At 42.2% G+C, this 27428-nt stretch overlaps 1 protein-coding gene across 2 annotated transcripts in view; it reads right to left on the bottom strand.

Moving 5' to 3' along the window:
- LOC128698497 (transferrin-like) overlaps positions 1 to 27428 on the bottom strand; it is a 54308-nt gene that overhangs the window by 16551 nt on the left and 10329 nt on the right. Inside the window, exons 2-6 of one of the 2 annotated variants that reach the window (XM_053790738.2) lie at positions 5203 to 5311; positions 4612 to 4751; positions 2988 to 3118; positions 1128 to 1272; positions 631 to 800 (exon numbers count right to left, since the gene is read on the bottom strand). In XM_053790738.2, coding sequence (XP_053646713.1) covers positions 631 to 800; positions 1128 to 1272; positions 2988 to 3118; positions 4612 to 4751; positions 5203 to 5311 — 695 coding nt within the window. The remainder of the gene's footprint in view (positions 1 to 630; positions 801 to 1127; positions 1273 to 2987; positions 3119 to 4611; positions 4752 to 5202; positions 5312 to 27428) is intronic. The other variant, XM_070103964.1, reaches the window with a different exon arrangement.

The following is a 27428-nucleotide window of genomic DNA, read 5'->3' on the forward strand; positions in this document are numbered from 1 at the left end:
AGATTCATCTGTAAAAACTTGCATTTGTGGTCACAGTGGGGCTCGTGCTAATCTCTGTATGGTGTATAAATATAGCTAGTCAGATGACTCTTATTGTAGCCAGCTGGCCCAGTGGTTTACACACTGGACTGGAGTTTTATGACTCACTTGCCTTGAGTTCAATCCCTACCCATGGTATGGTTTCTTTCCAATCATGTCATTACGATTTCATGAACCTTAATGATTAGCATGAAATCAACAGGCCTCAAAACTAATAAAAGACCCAGGCTCTTTACAAGTGAAAGCAGCATTCTAGTGCAACATGGGAAATTCCTTCATTACTTTTACACAAAATTCTATACAGTGAAATGTCAGAATAATCACTCATTCAGGCTCCAGGCAACACTTGGCAACCTTATTCAAAAATTTAAATGTGCTTAGTGTACAAAATATTCACACACTACTGAGCATACTGTCCACATGACACTCAATTCAAACGTTAACCAGATCACACGGACACAATACAAGCAACACATATCTCTGACATTCTACATGTACAACTCAACCTGTATTTTTTTTTTTTTTTTGAGAAGGGGGAGAACAAACATTTCCTTTGAGCAAAATATACAATGAAGTTCACAAAAATCTCACCTCTGATTTACTTTTGAAATACTGTGAGACAGCAGAAAGTTTGGTCCATGCAACATCCCCATGTGACTCAACTAGGCAGCGTAGGGCACCCTCATACCCAGCATGTTCATCAACATTATCGCATCGTTCAGGATTCCCACACATGGTGCATAAGTTGTTGTATGCTTTCTCTGTAAGTGCGACACTCAGGGTAAAACCATCATTGTAATAATGTTGGTAAAATTACCGATGCAATATTTTTACTGTGGCAACGCTGCCACAATAACAATGCTGCATTAATTGCATTTGTGTCCTTTTACCTAACAAAATTATCATTGCTTATGAACCAAGAGAATTACTATATTTACAGGCGCTGTATATTGCATGTTATTCAACATCATTTTGACATAAATCACAAACCAATAAATGGAAAATTTTAAAATTTGGTCCATCCTATATTATTATCAAGCAGTGAGTCAGAAAGAAAATGGTAGGAAGTAAGACAGGATTATATTTACTAAGTTTGAAGTCTGTTTCATTGTCAGGAGCCCAGTCTCCAGGAATGCAGGCAAGACCAAAGTAGGAAGAGGCAGCTTTTAAGTCATGTTCCACCACAGTCATCCTTTGGGTACAGTCCAAATTTATCTCGCCTTTCTCCAGGAGCTATGAAACAAGAAATATGAGATATTTATGATAGAAGTATAAGTGAAAGTTCAAGAATTGTATGTGATGAAGAAAGTGTCACAGAATTGTAAAGTCAGTGTATGTAAAAAACATGGGAAGGTCACTAATGTGATCTTCCATATGCACAGCATGTGGAAAATCCAGAAATACGTAATATTACCAACAAGAAAATTCAGAAATAAAAACTGACTTTATTGAATATTTAAATTTATGTCTGATTTCATTTAAAAAGAATTAATTAAATTTTTAGGCATTGAAAAGATATGCACGACACTGAAAAAATAGCTAAGTACAAATTTTAGAACATTTAGGCACATTTGGTAATGACTCTGCAAGCTTCCTAGATTAGGGTCGTACATTCATACTGCAATATCAGAATGACATTGGCCTTCCGCAGAGAAGTGTCCTTGCCTTTTCCTCTTATACATCAACAATCTTCCAAATGTATCGCAGCAACTTAGAAACCTGTTCTCTTTGCTGACAACACAACTTTTGTCATCTCACCCAAATTTAGCATCCTTCAACAACACTGTTAATGAAGAACTCACAAAAATATCAATCTGGATTACTACCAGTAAACTCAACTCCAAACAATGACAAGACTTTCTACATTATATTTGGGAGCAGAGCAAGTAATGTTCAACTAAACATTATGATTAGCAACACTATCACTTACATTAATCTTAAGGCTGCCTGAAATGCTCTGCATTTAAAGGGGCTTTTGGCATGTACAAACAATTGTTATAATCCTTTGTACAAATGTGTATCATGCTGAAGTAAAATTATTATTATTATTATTATTATTATTATTATTATTATTATTATTATTATTATTATCATCATTATGCATAATGAAGGAAAATTTCTGGGACTGTTCCTTGATAGCAACTTGAAATTCAACACCCACATCCAACACATTACAAAAAAAAATGTCCAAAACAGTTGGCATCATCTCCAAGATACGTTATTATGTCCTCAAACAGCACTACTGGAGGGCCCTGCTTATACAATAGGTTAGGTTCTGGGCTTTCGCTGTCAAGCGAAAATCGCTGTAAAGTGAATCACTATAAAGAATAAAGATTTTATTTCTTTGTAAAAGTTACACTGTGCAATTACAATTTTGGTTTGTTAAGTACGTGTACAAAGAAAGTCACTATCATGCCGGGCATTTCGGGCAGACTAATCCTAGTACATACACAATAACTACTTAAATCTAGACAAGATAAGAGTGGTTAATTTTTTAATAAATCTTTGTTTAATCTTAGTACTAATGTGAGGTAGTCATCATACAGTAAGTTAGCAATATAGCTAGGCCTAAAAAAAATGCATATACAGTACACACATTACTTATCTTAAAATATTTTCATCTTTAGCTTATAGTGAGTGGTGAATATATTTACTGTAGGATGTCTGAATAAATAAAGAATGGGTATATAACTGAAAACTGCTGTATTAACGAAACACTAAAGTGAACCCCTGTACAGCAGGGCCCGCGTGTACTTACAATACACATACGTATCTGAGCGCCTCTGCAAAGACAGTGATTATGTATGAGTGAGGTGAAAGTGTTGAATGATGATGAAAGCATTTTCTTTTTGGGGATTTTCTTTCTCTTTGGGTCACCCTGCCTCAGTGAGAGACGACTGGTGTGTTAAAAAAAAAAAAGGTAGGTATGTGTGGGTGCAACAACTTACATGGGAGAATGGAATGTTCCAGCCAGCATTCCTGGCATAGCCTGTGTGACAGGACTTGGAACCCCGCAGGTCAGCTACACTCTTGATCTTATTTCTCCGTACTACTGCTACTCCCATGTACCTCCATGCCTCTGTAACATCACCTCTGATTACTTGTTACATAATACTATGGCTCATACCCCTAGAGAGCTAACATTACTGTACACCTCTAACACAGCACCTCTATTTACTAGTTAAATACATTCTCTCCTCACTTAACAACGGAGTTCCGTTCCTAAGACCACGTTGGTAAACAAATTCATCGCTAAGCAAGGAGCATACTATAATGGTAGTGGGTTTGTGCACACCATCTTTGATATTGTTTTAATGTCACCTTAGTATACATATTTTTAAATGCTTATACAGTAGTATACTATATATTGTAATAAAGAGAATAGAGGAAATCAGCTCTAATATACATTATTTAGGTATGCATTCTGGTCAGAGGGCCCATTATAAGTCTGAGTCGTTGGTAAACATGTATGTTGCTAAGTGTGGAGAGGCTGTAACATGGTTCACATAATACATACAATTTTTATTTCTTTATGTAGCACAAATGATATATGTACATAGTTTACATGTAATAAAGCACTGGTAGGCACAAAAGATAGCCACTAATTATCCAATGGATTTTGGGCTAATTAATCATATTGTTTAAATGTTACTTAATACTTAGACAGTTGTAAGTAGAATTTCTTATTCAGTTAACTACAATCATATGTATGTACAATAAAAACAGTAGCTATGTACAAATGGTCAATTACAAAAGCAGGACTTATTATTTCAAACTGAGTCAATGATCTCCAGTTTTATAGTGACTGAACAGAGATGGTGAAGATACAGCAAGTTACTTAGTTACAACAGAAATGGAAATGGATGTTCCATGGCCTGGTAGGCAACACTCTCACCTCACACACACTGAGTGTCCGTGGTTTGATCCCCAACCAGGTGGAAACATTGGGCATATTTCCTTACACCTGCAGTCCCTGTTCACCTAGCAAGTAAGTAGGCACCTGGGTGTTAGCAAACTGGTGTGGGTGGCATCATGGAGGACAAGACTGAAGGACCACAATGAAATAAGACAGTCTTCGATGACACACTGACTCTCTTAGATTATCCTTGGTGGCTAAACCTCCAGGTTAAAAATATGAACAAAATTTTATCTGGGTAGCTACGGTAACAACACATTCTTTTAATATGTTGTGAACAAAGTCAGTGACACTAATTCAAGGAAAATTATACCCCTCATATTTCTGCCATTGTTCTTTCTCTGGGTGGTAACTGATACAGAAAGAGTGATAACTGTGGGGTTTACTTTCCATTATTTTATTAACAAAATTTTATTTCCTTTGTTTAGCCATCTCTGTTACCACATTCAACTTTGTCACCACCAATAACCCATGGGCCTATACAGTACAATATTTATTTTTTATGGGATGGGCTGGACAGTCAACAGACAGCTACACTGAACAGATCATATGACACAGACCCATGTCAGAAAAAAAAAAAAATTATTCTCCTTGAGCAAAATACTATCCTCTCCCCACTTTCTGTCCTGGGTAGCTATAATACCAGTCCCACCTACCATTTTTTTCTTCAGCAAGTCTGGTTTCTGCCAGGACATGAATCTGGTCATTATAGAGCTCCCTGGCTAAGAAGACATCCTCAGGAGCGGCAGCCATCACATCCACCTCCTTCTGCATCACTTTCTGCAGGCAATCATACCTAGGAATAGTTTACACAGTTACATTTGTTAGGTTTAAGTCCTATTACCTTTACAAGGTCATTAATTCAGTAATTCACCTATGAAATAACATCAAAATCTGAGATTACTCTTTCTCTAAGGCTGATATTATGGAAAAGTTAGAAAAACTGAATTATAAAATATAATATAATCAGAGGAAATAAATCATAATCAAGCTACAGGACTGTAATCTTGATGCTCCATACCAGATCAAATGTATCTAAGATATAAAAAGTAAAACATCATGGTAAAGTATGCCAAATCTGATAAAAGAGGTAATAATAATTACAGTGACTCAGTAAACCCACATATGTTATTTAGAGAAAGAAGCAATGAAGGCTCAACCCTCAACCTTCCATCTCCTGATTGCAAGAAAGACACTCTACCTAACTGTTTAACAAAAGGAAGAAAAGGAATGAGTAAGTGGCTGACCTGTCATTACCCAGGACACACACAAGGTTGAGAGAGGCGGGGGAGGAGTCCTCGACAAGACCTTTACAGGCAGTAGCTCCTGCAGGTGTTACACACAGCCGCACTCCAACTGGCGATAGACAACAGATACCTTAAAAGCATTTTTTATGACTAAATAATTATGAGTGCTTATGACAGTTAAAAAATAATAAAAATTTGGGATGTGTTTGTTCCGCATGTTGAGTGCTAAAAGCATTACAACCAATGATGATATATATGTTACAGACCACCACCTTTCACATGCCCAGGTACTACATTTTTAGCACATCTTGATTCACATTTTGCATCCAGAATATTTTTCCTCCCACATACCTCTGGCCTGCATTGTTTTACCCTAGACCTAGCATCATTCAGATGTTAGGCCCATCCATACTGCCAGTTGCCTTGTGGACATGTACCATGTCATTACTCTCCTGTATAATTATCAGTCCATTTACAATCTTTTCATCACCCCATCTCATGTCTGGATATTAATCAAATTAAATCAAATCAAATCAAAGTTTATTCTCTATAAGGATTACAAAGCAGGGTTTATAGATTTTGGTTATTGTGTGGTTTACATGTAGTAAAATAATAATTACAGAGGGGGCGACTAGAACACCTAGCATGGCTAGGCATTTCAGGCAAACTTAGATTAATTCTAAACCCTAAATTATAACAAATTGTGGAGTAAGTTGACTAAATACTAAGTGACTAAATACTAAGTGACAAATACTAGTTTGTGAGTTTAGCAATGTGAATGCTTTTTTGGCACAATACATAGTTTCTATACTGGAGTATCACAGGCAAACTTATGACTAGTTTGGAATCATTATTTTAAGATTAGGATACGTATTTCTGTGCTTATAGTCAAATGGGTGAGTGAGTGAGTGTAAATGTTGACCACCAGTAGTTAGTTGATGGGGTGTATCAGGGAGATAAGATGTTTTCTAACAGTAGTTTTGAAAATGATGAATGTGTCTGCTGTTCTAGAGTTTTCAGGTAGTGTTCCAGATTTTAGGGCCTTTGACATACACTGAGTTTTTGTAAAGGTTTAGTCGGACACGGGGAATGTCGTAGAGATGTTTGTGTCTGGTGTTATGCCTGTGGGTCCTGTCACAACTATCAAGAAAGCATTTTAGGTCAAGGTTAATATTGGAATTTAAGGTCCTGTATATGTAGATTGCACAGTAGTAAGTGTGGATGTTCTGAACAGGGAGTAAGTTTAGATCTATGAAGAGTGGGGGGGGGGGTGTTGCCAGGGATGGGAATTAGTGATTATTCTTATTGCAGCTTTTTGTTGTTATTATTGGCTCACTACCAGAACACAGAGAGTAGTCGTCAACAGAGTAAAGTCCGAGGCAGCTACGGTGAAAAGCTCTGTTCCACAAGGCACAGTACTAGCTCCCATCTTGTTCCTCATCCTCATATCCGACATAGACAAGGATGTCAGCCACAGCACCGTGTCTTCCTTTGCAGATGACACCCGAATCTGCATGACAGTGTCTTCCATTGCAGACACTGCAAGGCTCCAGGCGGACATCAACCAAATCTTTCAGTGGGCTGCAGAAAACAATATGAAGTTCAACGATGAGAAATTTCAATTACTCAGATATGGTAAACATGAGGAAATTAAATCTTCATCAGAGTACAAAACAAATTCTGGCCACAAAATAGAGCGAAACACCAACGTCAAAGACCTGGGAGTGATTATGTCGGAGGATCTCACCTTCAAGGACCATAACATTGTATCAATCGCATCTGCTAGAAAAATGACAGGATGGATAATGAGAACCTTCAAAACTAGGGAGGCCAAGCCCATGATGACACTCTTCAGGTCACTTGTTCTATCTAGGCTGGAATATTGCTGCACTCTAACAGCACCTTTCAAGGCAGGTGAAATTGCCGACCTAGAAAATGTACAGAGAACTTTCACGGCGCGCATAACGGAGATAAAACACCTCAATTACTGGGAGCGCTTGAGGTTTCTAAACCTGTATTCCCTGGAACGCAGGAGGGAGAGATACATGATTATATACACCTGGAAAATCCTAGAGGGACTAGTACCGAACTTGCACACGAAAATCACTCACTACGAAAGCAAAAGACTTGGCAGACGATGCACCATCCCCCCAATGAAAAGCAGGGGTGTCACTAGCACGTTAAGAGACCATACAATAAGTGTCAGGGGACCGAGACTGTTCAACTGCCTCCCAGCACACATAAGGGGGATTACCAACAGACCCCTGGCAGTCTTCAAGCTGGCACTGGACAAGCACCTAAAGGCAGTTCCTGATCAGCCGGGCTGTGGCTCGTACGTTGGTTTGCGTGCAGCCAGCAGCAACAGCCTGGTTGATCAGGCGCTGATCCACCAGGAGGCCTGGTCACAGACCGGGCCGCGGGGGCGTTGACCCCCGAAACTCTCTCCAGGTAAACTCCAGGTGTATTGCTGCAGTTGATTCCCAAGCACAAATAGCATAGGTGAGGTATGGATAAATGAGTGAATGGTACAGTGTGAGAAGGGCATTTTGCGCCACGTAATATCGTATCTTGGAGAGGATCCCAACTGCTTTGGATACTTTTTTTGATATGTGTTGGATATGGGTGCTGAAATTCAGGTTGTTGTCGAGGTATAGGCCTAGAAATTTGCCCTCATTATGGCATCTAGAAGGAAATCTAGTGCTGGTGAAGATGCCAAGAAGTTTAAGCATGAAACTATGCCTCTAGTAAAAAAATTACATGACTGAGATACTCAAAGTTGGCACATGCGTGATGGATGCAGTACATACTTTTCGTGTTCAAGAATCAATTATTTGTTCAGTCTGAGGCAATGAGAATCAGATAAAAACTTGTGTGACCTGCTGAAAAAAAAATGGAAAGACATTAATGCTGCTAAATAAGACTAAAGTGCTAAATGAGTGGATTCAGCAGAAAACAAAGAGAAGTACAGTGGACCCCCGCATAACGATCACCTCCGAATGCGACCAATTATGTAAGTGTATTTATGTAAGTGCGTTTGTACGTGTATGTTTGGGGGTCTGAAATGGACTAATCTACTTCACAATACAGTGGACCCCCGGTTAACGATATTTTTTCACTCCAGAAGTATGTTCAGATGCCAGTACTGACCGAATTTGTTCCCATAAGGAATATTCTGAAGTAGATTAGTCCATTTCAGACCCCCAAACATACACGTACAAACGCACTTACATAAATACACTTACATAATTGGTCGCATTCGGAGGTGATCGTTATGCGGGGGTCCACTGTATTCCTTATGGGAACAAATTCGGTCAGTACTGGCACCTGAACATACTTCTTGAGTGAAAAAATATCGTTAACCGGGGGTCCACTGTACAGTGGACCCCTGCATACCGTTGGCATCACATAACGTTAAATCCGCATACCGCTACATTTTATCGCCAAGATTTTGCCTCGCATACCGCTAAAAAACCCGCTCAACGCTGTTCGTCCGAGACGCGTCTAATGTGCGCCCTTAGCCAGCCTCGCGTGTTCCGCCGGTGGCATTGTTTACCAGCCAGCCTCCGCGGTAACATCCAAGCATACAATCGGAACATTTCGTATTATTACAGTGTTTCTGGTGATTTTATCTGCAAAATAAGTGACCATGGGCCCCAAGAAAGCTTCTAGTGCCAACCCTACAGCAATAAGGGTGAGAATTACTATAGAGATGAAGAAAGAGATCATTGATAAGTATGAAAGTGGAGTGCGTGTCTCCGAGCTGGCCAGGTTGTATAGTAAACCCCAATCAACCATCGCTACTATTGTGGGCAACAAAAAGGCAATCAAGGAAGCTGTTCTTGCCAAAGGTTTAACTGTGTTTTCGAAACAGAGATCGCAAGTGATGGAAGATGTTGAGAGACTCTTATTGGTGTGGATAAATGAGAAACAGATAACAGGAGATAGCATCTCTCAAGTGATCATAAGTGAAAAGGCTAGGAAGTTGCATCAGGATTTAATTAAAAAAATGCCTGCAACTAGTGATGATGTGAGTGAATTTAAGGCCAGCAAAGGTTGGTTTGAGAGATTTAAGAGGCATAGTGGCATACATAGTGTGATAAGGCATGGTGAGGCTGCCAGTTCGGACCACAAAACAGCTGAAAAATATGTGCAGGAATTCAAGGAGTACATAGAAACTGAAGGACTGAAACCTGAACAAGTGTTTAAGTGTGATGAAACAGGCCTGTTTTGGAAGAAAATGCCAAGCAGGACCTACATTACTCAGGAGGAAAAGGCACTCCCAGGACATAAGCCTATGAAAGACAGGCTTACTCTGTTGATGTGTTCCAATGCTACTGGTGATTGCAAAGTGAAGCCTTTATTAGTGTATCACTCTGAAACTCCCAGACCGTTCAGGCAAAAGAATGTCCTCAAGGAAAATTTGTGTGTGCTGTGGAGGGCAAACAGTAAGGCATGGGTCACTAGGGACTTTTTCTATGACTGGTTACACCATGCATTTGCCCCCAATGTGAAAGATTACCTAACTGAAAAGAAATTAGAACTTAAGTGCCTCCTGGTGTTAGACAATGCCCCTGGTCATCCTACAGACGTGGCAGAGCGACTTTATGGGGACATGAAATTCATTAAGGTGAAGTTTTTGCCTCCTAATACCACTCCTCTCCTGCAGCCCATGGACCAGCAGGTTATTGCAAACTTCAAAAAACTGTACACAAAAGCTCTGTTTGAAAGGTGCTTTGTAGTGACCTCAGAAACTCAACTGTCTCTATGAGACTTTTGGAGAGATCACTTTAATATCCTCAATTGTGTAAACCTTATAGGTAAGGCTTGGGAGGGAGTGACTAAGAGGACCTTAAACCCTGCTTGGAAGAAACTGTGGCCAGAATGTGTAGACCAAAGGGATTTTGAAGGGTTTCAGGCTAACCCTGAGAATCCTATGCCAGTTGAGGAATCCATTATGGCATTGGGAAAGTCCTTGGGGTTGGAGGTTAGTGGGGATGATGTGGAAGAGTTGGTGGAGGAGGACAATGAAGAACTAACCATTGATGAGCTGATAGATCAACTTCAACAGCAAGAGGCCAGACCTGAGGAAACTGGTTCGAAGGAGGGGAGAGAGAAATTGAAGAAATTGCCTACTACAAAGATTAAGGAAATCTGTGCAAAATGGCTTGAAGTGCAAACCTTCATGGATGAAAATCACCCTCACACAGCTATTGCAAGCCGTGCTGGTGACTATTACACTGACAATGTTGTGAAACACTTTAGGGAAGTCATAAAGGAACGAGAGGTACAGGCCACTATGGACAGATATGTTGTGCGACAGAACTCCAGTGACTCTGAAGCTGGTCCTAGTGGCATTAAAAGAAGAAGGGAAGAAACCCCAGAAAAGGACTTGACACCTCAAGTCTTAATGGAAGGGGATTCCCCTTCTAAACACTAACACTCTCTCCTCCTCCATCCCATCAATAATCACCAGATCTTCAATAAAAGTAAGTGTCATGTAATTGTGCATGCCTTTTTCAGTTTGTGTGTATTAAAATTAATATTTCATGTGGTAAAAATTTTTCTTTTCATACTTTGGGGTGTCTTGCACGGATTAATTTGATTTCCATTATTTCTTATGGGGAAAATTCATTCGCATAACGATAATTTCGCATAACAATGAGCTCTCTTGCATGGATTAATATCGCTATGCGGGGGTCCACTGTATTCCATTTAATCTCCTTATCAAAAGGGAGAAAGCCCTTCGGTACTATATAATACAGCAATCCCCCGAGATATAAAGTTAATGTGCCCTACAAGATGGCTTGCAATGTGAAAACTCATATTGCCTACAGACCTGGAGTTTACCTGGAGGGGGTTTCGGGGGTCAATGCCCCTGCGGCCGGGTCGGAGATCAGGCCTCATGGTGGATCAGGGTCTGATCAACCAGGCTGTTACTGCTGGCCGCATGCAAGCTGACGTACGAACCATAGCCCGGTTGGCGAGGTACTGACTTTAGGTGCCTGTCCAGTGCCTTCTTGAAGATAGCCAGGGGCCTATTGGTAATCCCCCTTATGTATGCTGGGAGGCAACTGAACAGTCATGGGCCCCAGACACTTAGTGTTGTCTCTCAGTGTACTCATGGCACCCCTACTTTTCATTGGGGTAATGTTGTATCTCCTGCCGAGTCTTTTGCTCTTATAGGGAGTGGTTTTTGTGTGCAGGTGTGGTACCAATACCTCCAGGACCTTCCAAGAGTATATTATCGTGCATCCCTCTCGCCCTCATTTGAGGGAATACAGATCAAGAACCTTCAACCATTCTCAGTAGTTTAGGTGCCTTATCATACTTATGAGTGCCGTGAAAGTTCTTTGTACACTCTCCAGGTCTGCAATGTTGCCAGCCTTGAAGGGGGTCATTAGTGTACAGCAGTATTCCAGCCTAGAGAGCACAAGTGATTTGAAGAGAATCATCATGGGCTTGGCATCCCTAGTTTTGAAGGTTCTCATTATCCATCATATCATTTTCCTAGTGGATGAGGTAGATACATTGTTGTGGTCTCTGAAGGTTAGATCCTCTGACATTATCACCCCCAGGTCCTTCACATTACTTTTCCACTCTATTGTATGGTTAGAATTTGTTGTATACCCTGACACATTTTTAATTTCTTTCAAGTTTCCCATATCTGAGTAGTTGAAATTTCTCCTCGTTGAACATATTGCTTTGAGTGGCCCATTCAAAGATTTGGTTGATGTCTGCTTTGAGTCTCGCAGTGTCTTTGATGGAGGTCACTGCCATGGTACTCCGGGCGTCATCCGCAAAGGAAGACACGGAGCTATGGTTTACATGTCTGTCTATGTCAGAAATGAGGATGAGGAATAGAATGGGAGCGAGTACTGTGCCTTGTGGAACAGAGCTTTTTACTGTGGCTGCCTGGGACTTTACTCTGCTTACTATTACTCTGTGTTCTATTTGTTAGGAAGTTGTAGATCCATCTACCAACTTTTCCTGTTATTCCTTTATCATGCATTTTGTATGCTATTACACCATGGTCACGCTTGTCGAAAGCTTTTGCAAAGTCTGTGAATACTACATCTGTATTTTGTTTATCCTCTACAGCATCCAGGACCTTGTCATAGTGGTCCAGTAGCTGGGACAGGCAGGAGCGACCTGCTCTAAACCCGTGATGCCCTGGGTTGTGTAATTGATGGGTATTTCAGTGGTTGGCAATCTTGCTTCTTAGAACCCTCTCAAAGATTTTTATGATATGGGATGTTAGTGCTATCGGTCTGTAGTTCTTTGCAACTGCTTTACTGCCACCTTTGTGGAGGAGCTATGTCTGTTGTTTATAGTGTGTGTGGGATGACCCCTGTGTCCATGCTCCCTCTCCATAAAATGCTGAAGGCATGCGATAGGGGCTTCTTGCAATTCTTGATGAACACGAAGTTCCACGAGTCTGGGCCTGGGGCAGAGTGCATGGGCATGTCATTAATTGCCTCTTCAAAGTCTTGTGGAGTTACAATAATATCCGAGATTTTTGGGATGACCAAATTTTGGGTTTCGTTCATAGAATTCATTTGGATTGTCGACCCTTAGTCTGGGCAGTGGCTCGCTGAACACTGAGTCATACTGGGACTTTAGTATCTCACTCATTTCTTGGCTATCATCTGTGTATGCCCCATCCCGCCTAAGCAGGGGCCCAATACTGGATGTTGTTTTTCCCTTAGATTTGGCATAAGAGAAGAATTTTTTTTTTTTTTTTCAATTTCATTTATGGCTTTTAGTTCTTCCTGTGATTCTTGTCTCCTATAGATTCCTTCAGCTTGAGTTCGATATTTGCAGTTTCATTGACTAGTGCCACCCTTCATATTTCAGATACATTGGCCCCACTCAGCAGCTCTGTGGCCAGTCACCTTCGTCTGTATAGGGAACGTCTCTCTCTTTCTATTTTACATCCTCTTTCTTTTTCTTAATGGAATGTGTCTTGAGCAGATCTCAAGAACCACAGAATTCATTTTTTCAAGGCAAATGTTCGGATCCGTGTTGTTTAGGATATCTTCCCAGCTTGTTTCATTTAGGACATGGTTTACTCGATCCCATTGTATGTTTTTGTTGTTGAAATTGAATTTCGTGAAGAAACCTTCATGACTGCTCACATTTTGCTGGTTTGGAGCCCTGTGCATACATGTCTGTACCTCTATTATGTTGTGATCTGAGTGTATTGTCACAGAAATGTATTTAACATTACTTTCCATGTTAAAAATTTTAATGCACGTTTTGCATCAAAATGATCTCAACTTCACGTTATTTCCATGTAAATCACAGTTTTAGATTAAATAGTATCCCAAATTAGTCAAAACAGGATTAGAAAAACAAAAAACACAATGCAAAAAGGTGTAATAACTCTTAGTTAACTACCAATTACAGTAGTTTGTTTATATTCAACAGTCTGCAATGGCAGCATACAGTATTTCTACCTTACCAACCTAATGGTGGGTAGGCAATGAGAGGCTCTCTTGTCACACATGACAGTATAATAACCTATGTGACATGTCAAGATATCTTATTAATGAAAATAAGATACTAGATATGCTAAGCAAATTTCCTAAATTTGCTTGTAACAGATAAATGAACTGTAGATATGTAGATATATATCCATAAGTACACCTGTTAACCCTTTTGGGAGCCTAGTTCCTGGGCCTTTTGTGTATCCATATTCTCCTGCGCTACCATCCACAAGATGGATATGGGGTGCACAATAAACTAGCCACTTCGGTGGCAAAATCTAAAATCTTCCTTTCCCACATTCTCCGGCCGCCACATCAGAAAAATATTTGTCATGCAGGAACACAAATCAGAATAATATACAGTATACTCAGACGGAGCGGCTCTCACACATGACCAGCAACTTAAGTGAAAGACTTGAGAAATAGCTGGAAGTCTGAAAATATAACTTCTGACTGCACTAGTTTCTCAGATTATATAGCAGGAATAACTACCAAGACAGGCCTCCCCTTTGTTTAAAAAAATAAGGCTATAATAATATTATATAAAAAAAGTAATATGTATAATTGAAATAACCCTGGGTGAATTCACCTAGCGAGGTAGGGAAGTGCCTTGATGCCGGTGAAGGGTTCTTGATTCAAGGAATTGAGCATCATTCTCACCTTCCCTGAACTGAACCTGATTGCCTTTCATTCCCTAGGCGTTACGTGACCCCCTACAGGTTTAGCACTTCCCATCGACTAAGTAAATGGGTGAATTCAACCCATGAAACTGACTGAGAACTGGGACTCATAGGGAATTATAGACGTGAGGAGGAAGGCACACTCACACTTTTTAAATATGACTTACCACAAATGCATGTACTCGTCTAGCAGTGGCTGAGGAAAAGGTGGTGAAGTCTCGGCTCCTGGCACACGCCTTTGAATTACTCAGCATTACACTTTATTCCTGGCCTCGCGTACTATCATATCTACTCATTAAACCGTCTTGAATATAACTTCAACCGGTTTAAGTTGCAATTATTATTATTATAATCAAGTGGGACCAAGTAAACCAAGTCCTAACCGATATAAGCTGGGAAGATATACTAAGCAACACAGACCCAAACTTATGCCTAGAACAGATTAACTCGGTGGCACTCGATGTATGCACAAGGCTTATTCCTCTAAGAAAAAGGAGGAGTAGATGTAAAATAGAAAGAGACAGGCGCTCCCTTTACAGGCGACGGAAAAGAATAACAGAGCGGCTAAAAGAGGTCAATATATCTGAAATGCGCAGGGAGACACTGGTCAGAGAAATAGCAAGCATCGAACTTAAGCTAAAAGAATCCTTTAGGAGTCAGGAATCGCAGGAAGAACTAAAAGCCATAAATGAAATCGAAAGAAACCCAAAGTATTTCTTCTCCTATGCCAAATCAAAATCGAGAACAACGTCCAGTATTGGGCCCCTACTTAAACAAGATGGGTCCTACACAGATGACAGCAAGGAAATGAGTGAGCTACTCAAGTCCCAATATGACTCAGTTTTTAGCAAGCCGCTAACCAGACTGAGAGTCGAAGATCAAAATGATTTTTTTATGAGAGAGCCACAAAATTTGATTAACACAAGCCTATCCGATGTTAACCTGACGCCAAATGACTTCGAACAGGCGATAAATGACATGCCCATGCACTCTGCCCCAGGGCCAGACTCATGGAACTCTGTGTTCATCAAGAACTGCAAGAAGCCCCTATCACGAGCCTTTTCCATCCTATGGAGAGGGAGCATGGACACGGGGGTCGTCCCTCAGTTACTAAAAACAACAGACATAGCCCCACTCCACAAAGGGGGCAGTAAAGCAACAGCAAAGAACTACAGACCAATAGCACTAACATCCCATATCATAAAAATCTTTGAAAGGGTCCTAAGAAGCAAGATCACCACCCATCTAGAAACCCATCAGTTACACAACCCAGGGCAACATGGGTTTAGAACAGGTCGCTCCTGTCTGTCTCAACTACTGGATCACTACGACAAGGTCCTAAATGCACTAGAAGACAAAAAGAATGCAGATGTAATATATACAGACTTTGCAAAAGCCTTCGACAAGTGTGACCATGGCGTAATAGCGCACAAAATGCGCGCTAAAGGAATAACAGGAAAAGTCGGTCGATGGATCTATAATTTCCTCACTAACAGAACACAGAGAGTAGTCGTCAACAGAGTAAAGTCCGAGGCAGCTACGGTGAAAAGCTCTGTTCCACAAGGCACAGTACTAGCTCCCATCTTGTTCCTCATCCTCATATCCGACATAGTGGCCTGGTGGCCGGTGGCCTGGTGGCTAAAGCTCCCGCTTCACACACGGAGGGCCCGGGTTCGATTCCCGGCGGGTGGAAACATTCCGACACGTTTCCTTACACCTGTTGTCCTGTTCACCTAGCAGCAAATAGGTACCTGGGTGTTAGTCGACTGGTGTGGGTCGCATCCTGGGGGACAAGATTAAGGACCCCAATGGAAATAAGTTAGACAGTCCTCGATGACGCACTGACTTTCTTGGGTTATCCTGGGTGGCTAACCCTCCGGGGTTAAAAATCCGAACGAAATCTTATCTTATCTTATAGACAAGGATGTCAGCCACAGCAACGTGTCTTCCTTTGCAGATGACACCCGAATCTGCATGACAGTGTCTTCCATTGCAGACACTGCAAGGCTCCAGGCGGACATCAACCAAATCTTTCAGTGGGCTGCAGAAAACAATATGAAGTTCAACGATGAGAAATTTCAATTGCTCAGATATGGTAAACATGAGGAAATTAAATCTTCATCAGAGTACAAAACAAATTCTGGCCACAAAATAGAGCGAAACGCCAACGTCAAAGACCTGGGAGTGATCATGTCGGAGGATCTCACCTTCAAGGACCATAACATTGTATCAATCGCATCTGCTAGAAAAATGACAGGATGGATAATGAGAACCTTCAAAACTAGGGAGGCCAAGCCCATGATGACACTCTTCAGGTCACTTGTTCTATCTAGGCTGGAATATTGCTGCACTCTAACAGCACCTTTCAAGGCAGGTGAAATTGCCGACCAAGAAAATGTACAGAGAACTTTCACGGCGCGCATAACGGAGATAAAACACCTCAATTACTGGGAGCGCTTGAGGTTTCTAAACCTGTATTCCCTGGAACGCAGGAGGGAGAGATACATGATTATATACACCTGGAAAATCCTAGAGGGACTAGTACCGAACTTGCACACGAAAATCACTCACTACGAAAGCAAAAGACTTGGCAGACGATGCACCATCCCCCCAATGAAAAGCAGGGGTGTCACTAGCACGTTAAGAGACCATACAATAAGTGTCAGGGGCCCGAGACTGTTCAACTGCCTCCCAGCACACATAAGGGGGATTACCAACAGACCCCTGGCAGTCTTCAAGCTGGCACTGGACAAGCACCTAAAGTCAGTTCCTGATCAGCCGGGCTGTGGCTCGTACGTTGGTTTGCGTGCAGCCAGCAGCAACAGCCTGGTTGATCAGGCGCTGATCCACCAGGAGGCCTGGTCACAGACCGGGCCGCGGGGGCGTTGACCCCCGAAACTCTCTCCAGGTAAACTCCAGGTCTCCAGGAAACGCTAAACCCGGAGGATTATACAGCGCCTGGGGGGGGGGGGGATGTGGAAGGCATTCAGGCTTAATTCGGGGAACTGGAGCACAGATCCAATTCCCTAAATCAAGAGCCCCTCACCAACATCAAGGAACCTTCCTTGAGGGGTTAAGTTGCAATGCCTTCGGCACACAACTGAAAGACCCGGGATCGAACCTGACAAGTGAGAATGTTGGGCACGCTTCTGTACGCTAGTTACCCCAGGTCACCTAGCAATATATATAAGTACCTGGGTGCTAGTCGACTAGTGAGAGTCGCACCCTGAGGAAGACGATGAAAGAACCCAGTAGATTATCCTGGATTGGTAACCCTCATGGTTAATAAAACTAATAAAATCTTCCCTATCTAGTTCATTCCACTACCTAACCCAGAATGAGGTACTTTTTGATGTCCCTGAAACTTGTCTGCATTATTTGCTTCTATCTATGCTCCCTTATCCACGGTCCCTCTCGTTAAACATGATGCCCTTGAAGTCTTCTGAGTATCTTGTACAACTTAATTATGTTTGCCGTACCCTGGTTCTCTCATCCAGTTTTGATCTTTTATTTTAGCCCTGTTAGTCATTTTTACATGGTCATGGCTGTTTAGTTAGGACTCTGTACTAGTGCTGTGTACTCTATGATTGGTCTGAAGGGATTTTGCCCAAAGTGTCTAATATCCTTAAGGTCGCCCGACGCTCATACTCTTCTTAGCCAAGAAGAGTACCCAGAAGGAGAATGTAGAATATAACTTTGGTATAACTGTGTCTAGCATTGGGAATAATATTAGGAGAGAAGTAAATAATGAAAATGATTGTTATAGGAATGCAGTTAGAAGCCTGAGTAGATCTATAACCCACTATGATAACATGAACGTAGATAAGTATGTTTATGGAGCAACTTGCAATGTGAACAGACTGACTGATGTTGTAGTGGCCAGGCTTAGGCTTGGTTACAAGTACTTCTGGCAGTTTGGGAGACACAGATGATGATCAAACTAAATGTAAATTATGTGACCAGGCATATGGTCACTCTCTTGAACACTATGTGCTTAATTGTCCACTCATTGAGGAATACAGAGACAGACAGTATAATAACCTATGTGACATGTCAAGATATCTTATTAATGAAAATAAGATACCAGATATACTAAGCAAATTTCCTAAATTTGCTTGTAACAGATAAGTGAACTATAGATATGTAGATATAAATCCATATGTATTCCTGTTAACCCTTTGGGGCCTAGTTCCTAGGCCTTTTGTGTATCCATATGCTCTCGCGCTACCGTCCACAGGATGGATATGGGGTGCACAATAAACTAGCCACTTCGGTGGCAAAATCTAAAAAAAAATCTCATACACCGCCGGCTTATGCGCCTCCGGTTTTATGACTGAAAATACATGTCACATACTAGTGTATGCTAGGTAGGACCTAGGCAGAGGCAGACAGATACAGAGGGTAATGAGAACATTGTCTTGCCTCCACATACTTGAAGCAGGACACGTCAGTTGTGTTGCCTAGCATTATAGCGGGATCTGAGTAGGAAGAGGCCATGTCTGCATACCATTAAGTCCAGTGTCCGGACAGACAGCGCTGTGTTGTCGAGATTACAAGTCAAGCCTCGCCGGGTCACTATCTGGAAAAGACCCGGGCCGGGACGAGACCGGCGAACCTACTACAGTACAGTCCAAGTCCAGCTATATTCAGGCAGTCACCCATCCACTTGCTGACTAGGCAACTGAGATTAATCTAAGTGACAAATTAGCACAGCATCTTGCATTATGAACCTCATACCCTCTTTTGGGCGGTAGTCAAAGGATTAGACACATAATGGGCCGCGGGTGCGTTAACCCCCGAAACCCTCTCAAAGCATAAGTGTTAAACTCGTAGGGGTCATACAGCACCTGAGGAATGAGAGGCAATCAGGTTCGATCCAAGGAAGGAGAGGATAAGTTCAACCAAAATAATGGGTGCAGGGGCTGCGCCTCATTTGTGTTGGCTAAACAAGTTACAGTTGCAATGACTTAATTAAGGTACAGGTACGCATAAGGACAGTTACACAAATTTAGGTGATTACAATTATCATACAGGTATACTCCAGGTATACATAGCAACATATATAAATTACACAGGAAACCCCCAAAAGTCAGACGAAGCAACTTATTTCCACTGGGGTCTTGTAATATTTTATTATTTAAAGCTTAGCTGTAAGATACAGTACAAAATCAGTCATGATTGTAAACTTAAAAATTAAAACAACTAATTATGTCAACTGCGTGAAAAATCAGTTACAGTAAACAGAGGTACAAAAGAAGAAATGAGAGAAAATCAGCTTAAAATAACAGGTACACGAATGTTAACTATACGGGAAATTACTCTCCTCCCTTGCTGTAGCTTCATTTTTTTTTTTTTTAGGTCTTCCCGAACTGGCTCGTGCTAGTACTGGCTTTAACATGTTCAGGCAATCTGTTCTACTCCTTTACTGCTGTACAATAAAAGGTATTTAAGGTGTGACCACCTACTGTAGGTATACAAAACTGTGTTCCCTCATTTATTAAATTCAGAATAATATTAATGAATTTACAGTCATGTATTCAGTAATTTAACATTACACTGTAGTTGTGTGTTACTGACGAACTATTTAGAATAGGCAAATATCAGAATATTTTCCCAGAATGGCTGGTAATATGTCACTATGGATAAACCACTAACATTTCTTGAACTTTTATAAACGAGTTGTCTCTGAATTCATGATTTTCTCGCATTCCAGCAAATAATGACGCAAGTTAGTGTAGCTTAATATCTTTATTATGCACCCTATACCCAAGATTACAGAGGCACATAATGGGTCCAGGGACGGGGCTCCAAAGTTCTGATAAATAAACAATTTACAAAGGCAATGAACAATTTACATGTTTATATCTGGTTACAATCGTAATGACTTACTTATGCAGACATGAATTAAGTCAAAAATATTACAATGAAGATTATATTTTGCTCTAAATTATTTATATTATGTATTTTAGCAAGGTATGTTTAAATTTAAACAGGTTTAATGATGCTAGGAGTGACTAAGTGACGCACTTTGTGACGGATAAACCATTCTCGTATCCTCCTTCCCTGTCACCCTCTCGGTGTGTGTGACCACTAAGATAAATTGCTCATTACACGGACGCTGGGACAATACTCTTGTACACGTTCAGTATAGTATTGCTAAACTAGTGCTTTCCTTTGTTCTTTCTAAATCTTAATTTGTCCAATTTCTATTCATTGTTGCAAGTCTTCTTTTTTTTTTTTTAGATATTTTCAGCGCGTTATTTATATCCCTTTGTATTCCGATTTTCCATTTGTTCACTTCAATCATATCCCCACATTCCCACAGTACATCATTCCCCACACTTTCTACTTTCTCCCTCAACTTCTCACATACCTTTCCTTCTTTCTGTGAAGCTCACAGTATACGACTGACGGTAATCTAACCTAGAATTACTAACATATAATATTCTCGGTTTAGATGGCGAATAAACTATGGCACTGGAAAACGAATTTGGTATTTACAGTACGTTTGATAGGAGAGCCAAGCAGCGTGACAGTAAGACCAGTAACACTGAAAATAATGCACGAGATTGCCGAATCAAAAAATCTGAAATTTTTTTTAACTCATTTAATTTACTGGCTAAGACCAGTTTTCCTGCCACAGCTCATCCCAAGCAGTCCCTCCAGGACACCACCCACAACAGTTGGCTAACACCTGGATAGTTGTATGACCCTTGTGGGTTTAGTGCTTAATGATTATAATAATAACACCTGGGTAACTATTTACTTTTAGGTGAACTGGGGCAACAGGTGTAAGGAAACACGTTACATGTCTCCACCCTCACCAGGACTGAACCAGAGTTCTTAGGTTGTAAGCTCTAGGCGCTACCATTAAACTAGAATCCTGACCAGGTCCGTGGGTGCTGGTGGAATTCCCTCACCGTCTTCCCGGAACCCAGGGACGGTTGTCATGTAGTCGACCAGTAAAAGGTGCCTCTATATACACCCAAGCACACACCTACTGTGCACACAGCTAACACTGTATAAACAGGTTTCCTGTAAGTAAACCTTATACAAATATATAAATTTAATTTGGATAAACTGTTGCTTTAATATTTTAGGCAAAAACTGGTGAAAAAATATGGAGATTTAACTTAAAGATGGTTCAGCAAAGTGAAAGTATGATTTACAGTATTTCTAATCGTTTAAGCAAACGTGAGAATAAGTTGGCATCTGTCTCAGTGCACGGCTGGTACGTGCCCAACAGTTCCAAGAAGAATGCCTAAGGCAACGCCACTCCCCGGAGTTGCCTTTCCCACTGTCAATACAATACCCTGTTTTGGAGACTTTGCTAAGGTGAACTGCCTCAAGAATAGCCAAGAGTGATTATAGCATATTTTGCCTACCTGCTGGCTTGGTTAGAAAAATAATGCGTAGTTCATGCAAGGTGAAAATACCATTGTAGGAAAGAAGTGTTCACCTATAAAGACAAAACACATGGCTTGTACAATCATGGTCCCGGACACAACACAAGCGCGACTATACTCAGTCTTGGATATTGACACACTCACCCATTTGTGGCTGCAGGGGTAGATTCACAGCTCCTGGCCCCGCCCGGTGGCCTGGTGGCTAAAGCTCCCGCTTCACACACGGAGGGCCCGGGTTCGATTCCCGGCGGGTGGAAACATTTCGACACGTTTCCTTACACCTGTTGTCCTGTTCACCTATCAGTAAATAGGTACCTGGGTGTTAGTCGACTGGTGTGGGTCGCATCCTGGGGGACAAGATTAAGGACCCCAATGGAAATAAGTTAGACAGTCCTCGATGACGCACTGACTTTCTTGGGTTATCCTGGGTGGCTAACCCTCCGGGGTTAAAAATCCGAACGAAATCTTATCTTATCTTATCTCTCCGCTTATCGATACTAGACCCGCTCTCTCCCTGTTCCAAGAACTTCATCGTACCTCTTCTTAAAGCTATATACCCCTATTCGTATTGTGGAGGCACCTTAGTGGTACTCGATTGCTACTGCACTCAGCTCACACACTGAGGTCCGTGGTTCGATTCCCCGGTACGAGTGGAAACATTAAGACGTGTTTCCTGAAGACACCTGCTGACCCTGTTCACCTAGCAGTAGATAGGTACTCGGGTGTTAGCCGACTGGTGTAGATTGCATCCTGGGGACAAAACTGACTTAATTTGCCCGAAATGATCTGCATAACAAGGGACTTTCTATATAGTAATATGTCAGCTAGGCCTGTATATACGTTGTGCATATACTTGTAGAAAATATAGATTTATTATTAAGTTTTTATCTGAAACTTTTAAAATGTTTTATATAATAAAGCTTAGATTTCCACCCCCCGTGGCTAGTGTTGCGCACACACACATTATTATTATTATAATCAAAAAGAAGCGCTAAGCCACAAGGGCTATACAGCGCTGCAGGGTAGGGAAGGAAGCAAGGGAATTGGATGGCAGAAGGGAGGGGGGATGATCAGCAGGTTACAGAAAACAGCGGGGCAGGGGATAGTACGGGGGTAGAGGGTAGCAAGAGATACAAGTAGAAAGGGCTGAAAGTATCAAAATTTGTGAAGTAAGTCAGTCGTTGTCAAAAAGTCAATGAGAGAGTCCGGATGAAAGGTGGGTCCATCAGCGAGAAGGGAAGGTAAAGAGAGAGCAGCGGGGCGAAGACGACGACAGAGGTAAATTCTGCGTGCTCGTTGATAAAGTGGGCAGTCCAACAGAATGTGGCTGACTGATAATGGAGCTTGGCAATTCTCACAGAGAGGAGCAAGACGCCTCTCCATGAGATATCCATGAGTAAGACGAGTATGGCCAATGCGAAGACGGGAGAGAGTAGTCTCCCAACCTCGACACTGGTGATAAGAAGACGGCCAGTAACCTATACTCGGTTTAATAGACTGAAGTTTGTTGCCGAGCATAGTAGACCAACGTTGTTGCCAACGGGTGTGAAGGTGGGAAGATATTACAGCAAAATAGTCCGTACATGGAATACCTCTATAAGAAACTGGTAGGTCATGTACTGCTGACCGTGCAGCAGTGTCTGCCTGTTCATTGCCCTGTACGTCAACATGACCAGGGACCCAACAAAAAACAATATCTTTATGCTTAGTAAAGATGCGGCGTAGCCAAAGTTGGATACGGAGGACTAAGGGGTGAGGTGTATCAAATTTTTGTATAGCCTGTAAAGCACTAAGGGAGTCTGAGACAACCACAAATGATGACACAGGCATAGATGCAATACGGATAAGTGCTGTAAGGATGGCATATAATTCAGCAGTAAAAATACTAGCTGAAGATAGTAAATGCCCTTGTACGACGCTGTCCGGAAACACTGCTGCGAATCCTACGCCGTCAGAAGACTTAGAGCCATCTGTGTACACAGCAATGGCATGAGAATGAGAGTGAAAGTGGTCAAGAAAAAGAGAGCGGGAAGCGACCGTAGACAGTTGGGCTTTCGAGCAAGGGAGGGAGAAAGAACAGACTCGAACAGCTGGAACTTCCCAGGGGGGTAGGGAAAAGTGAGATGCTACATGTACATAGAAAGGTGGTAGTTGAAGAGAAGACAAGAGCGAATGAAGGCGAAGAGAGAAGGGACGGAGTAAGCAGGGGCGGCGAACAAATAAAGAATGTCTACTAATATCAGTGACCATTCTATAAATGGAAGGATTGCGGAGATCATGAGAGCGTACATAGTAGCGCAGGCAATGGGCATCACGGCGATCGGATAAGGATGGAACGTTCGCTTCTGCATAGAGGCTTTCGACAGGGGAAGAGCGAAAAGCACCAAGGCATAAACGTAATCCTTGGTGATGAATGGGGTTAAGGCTAGAGAGAGTAGCAGGAGATGCCGCTGAATAGATCTGGTCACCATAATCAAGTTTCGATAAAATAAGGGTGGAATGTAGGTGAAGGAGGGTTCGACGATCAGCTCCCCACGAAAGATGAGCAAGGGTTTTAAGAAGGTTCAGCCGGCTGTGACAAGTTGCCTTCAGAGAGGTAATGTGAGGTTTCCAGGATAACCTACGATCAAAGAGGAGGCCCAGAAACTTGACTGTATCACGTTCAGGGATACGTGAGCCATAGAGGTACAAAGGATGATCAGAGATGACAGAGCGTCTAGTGAAAGTGATTTGGTGGGTTTTAGTGCTGGAAAATTTAAACCCATGTGTGGTGGCCCAATTGGAAACACGGTCGACTGCATGCTGGAGAGAAACTGTAAGGAGGTGACAGTCAGCGCCTGCACAGGCAATAGCGAAGTCATCAACATAGAGTGATGACCAAATATTTGATGGAAGACTAGAGGCCAAATCATTAATAGCAAGGAGAAAAAGTGTTGTGCTCAGAACACATCCCTGGGGGACACCTTCAGCTTGGACAAAGTCCGGGGAGAGCACATTATTAACCCGAACACGGAAATGCCTGTCAGTTAAAAAGTTCTTAAGGAAGGATGGTAGATTGCCTCGAAGGCCTAAGGAGTGGACTTGGGCTAAAATATTATACCTCCAAGTTGTGTCATATGCCTTCTCAAGGTCAAAAAATATGGCAATAACTGAGTGGTTATTCGCAAAGGCATTACGAACATACGTATCCAAGCGCAGTAAGGGGTCTATGGTAGAACGTCCCTTACGAAAGCCATATTGACGAGTGGAGAGACTGTTGTGTGTCTCTAAATACCACACTAAACGTCTATTTACTAGACGTTCCATTACTTTGCAAACTGCACTGGTAAGAGCAATGGGACGATAGTGGGAGGTTTCATGTCCCGTAGTGCCTGGTTTGCGGAAAGGGAGAACAATGGCGGATTTCCACAGCTGTGGAAGAACTCCTTGTGACCAAATAAGATTGTAAAGGCGTAATAGGACTGCAAGGGCTGACTGATGTAAATGTTGTAGCATACGAATATGAATGTCGTCGGGCCCAGCTGCCGATGATCGACAAGCTGAGAGTGTTGCCTCCAGTTCTTGAAGTGTAAAAGGCACATTATACTGTTCTTCTCTGAGAGAAGAAAAGTCCAAGGGTGCTAACTCTCTGGCAGACTTTGAGGAAAGAAATGAGGGGCATAGATGGAGTCCCTGAGAAATACGGACCAGATGATTGCCAATTTCATTGGCAACATCTAGTGGGTTTGCTATATCAACACCGGCAACTCGCAGAACAGGAGCCGGGTCAGGAGAATATTTACCACTCAGTTTTCGTACTTTTTTCCAGACTGCACTCATAGAGGAAGCAGAGGTGATGGTGGAGACATAATCTCGCCAGCAAGTGCGTTTAGCGTCACGGATGACACGGCGAGCGATCGCACGCTTCTGTTTAAAATCAAGGAGTCGCTCTGTGGTTCTATTGTACCGGTACCTGCCCCATGCAGCGCGTTTCAAACGTACTGCACGAGCACAAGCAGGAGACCACCAAGGCACGCATTTCTGAGAATGCCTGCCCGAAGTTTGGGGTATAGAATGAGAAGCTGCGGTGAAAACGGAGGACGAGAAGAGGTGTAAAAGCTCATCGATGGAGGACGAAGAAGGAACCTCTTTAAAAACAGTCAGGTGTGAGTAAAGGTTCCAATTTGCCCGATTAAATTGCCAGCGTGGGGTGCGAAGAGGTGGCGAATATGAAGGGGAAGAAAGAATGATTGGGAAATGATCACTGTCATGTAAGTCCGGGAGAACAGACCAAGTAAAGTCTAATGCGGCGGAGGAAGAGCAAACTGAGAGATCGATGCAAGAGAGAGTATGAGTCCGAGGATCAAAATGGGTGTGAGTACCTGTATTTAAAACATGGAGGGGGTGGGTGGCAAGAAAAGCCTCTAACTGAATTCCACGGGAATCACAGTGAGACCCTCCCCAGAGGAAATGGTGGGCATTAAAATCACCAAGTAACAGAATCGGTGGCGGTAATGACGAAACAAGGAAGGCAAAATCCGGAATAGATAATGCCCGAGAAGGAGAGAGATATAAAGAACAGAGCGTATACCACCTATGTAAGTGGATACGGGCTGCTGTGTAATGCAGCGAAGTATGAATAAATAGTTGATGGTACGGAATATCAGTGCGGAGAAGAAGGGCACTTTCATTAAAGGTCCCATCAGGAAAAGGATCTGAAGAATACAACAAATTATAGCCTGAGATGTGAGAAATAACAGCAGAGTGTAATTTTGGTTCCTGTAAGCAAACACCAACAGGGGCAAACTGGGAGAGTAACATCTGAAGCTCACCCCGATTACCCCTGAGGCCGCGTATATTCCACTGTAAAAAGGCCATGATTGGCAATGATAAAGATACTTGAAATCCGCAGGTAAGGGTTCCTACGGACTAGAAGGGTTAGAAAAGTCCACATGCGGAGGTAGTGGAAAATGTTCAAGCAGCGAAGGAACGGTGCGCTGTGAAGAAAGGAGTTGCGCAGATGGAGCAGAGGAGAGAGAAAGAGCGGAAGGTGGATCAGTGTCCATTGATGGTTTGGTCTCTGCAATATATTCAGAGATTGCTTCAAGTGTTTCGGAATTCAGAGATGTCGTATGGGAGACAATATTGGGAATGGTAGGGGGAGGATGAGTAAAGATTGGAACTGTATTGGACTGTACCAAGGTAGGGGGGGGCGAAAGGGTGGAGGGAACTGGAGAAGCGTGGCAGGGGACAGAAGAGACAGGAACCTGGGAGGTGGCAGAAGAGGAAGAAACTTGGGAGGGAACAGGGGAGGAAGGTACATTACGAGGAGGAGGGTGAACCTCTGCACTTGTAACCGAGCCAGTGAGAGGGGAAGAACTAGGGACAGAGACAGGGAGGGTAAAATGAGGAGGTGGAAGATGGGTAGGAGGTGTTACCGGACCTTTTTTTGACTTTTGAGAAGTAGAGGGACGATTGGGAAGAGGTGTCGTACGAGGTCTCGTCGATACTGAGGCTTGTAAGAGAGAACTCGAAGAAGCGAGATTAGACTGAGGCGTTGAAGTAGGGACGTCTGAGCCGAGGACAGCAAAAGGATTAGATACAGGAGTGATTATGGGAGAGGTAACCACAGAGGTGGGTGTAGAAGATGGGATACCAGAAGTGGGGGGACGTTT

Source organism: Cherax quadricarinatus, chromosome 88 (genome assembly GCF_038502225.1).
Source record: "Cherax quadricarinatus isolate ZL_2023a chromosome 88, ASM3850222v1, whole genome shotgun sequence".
NCBI classification, from domain to species: Eukaryota; Metazoa; Arthropoda; class Malacostraca; order Decapoda; family Parastacidae; genus Cherax; species Cherax quadricarinatus.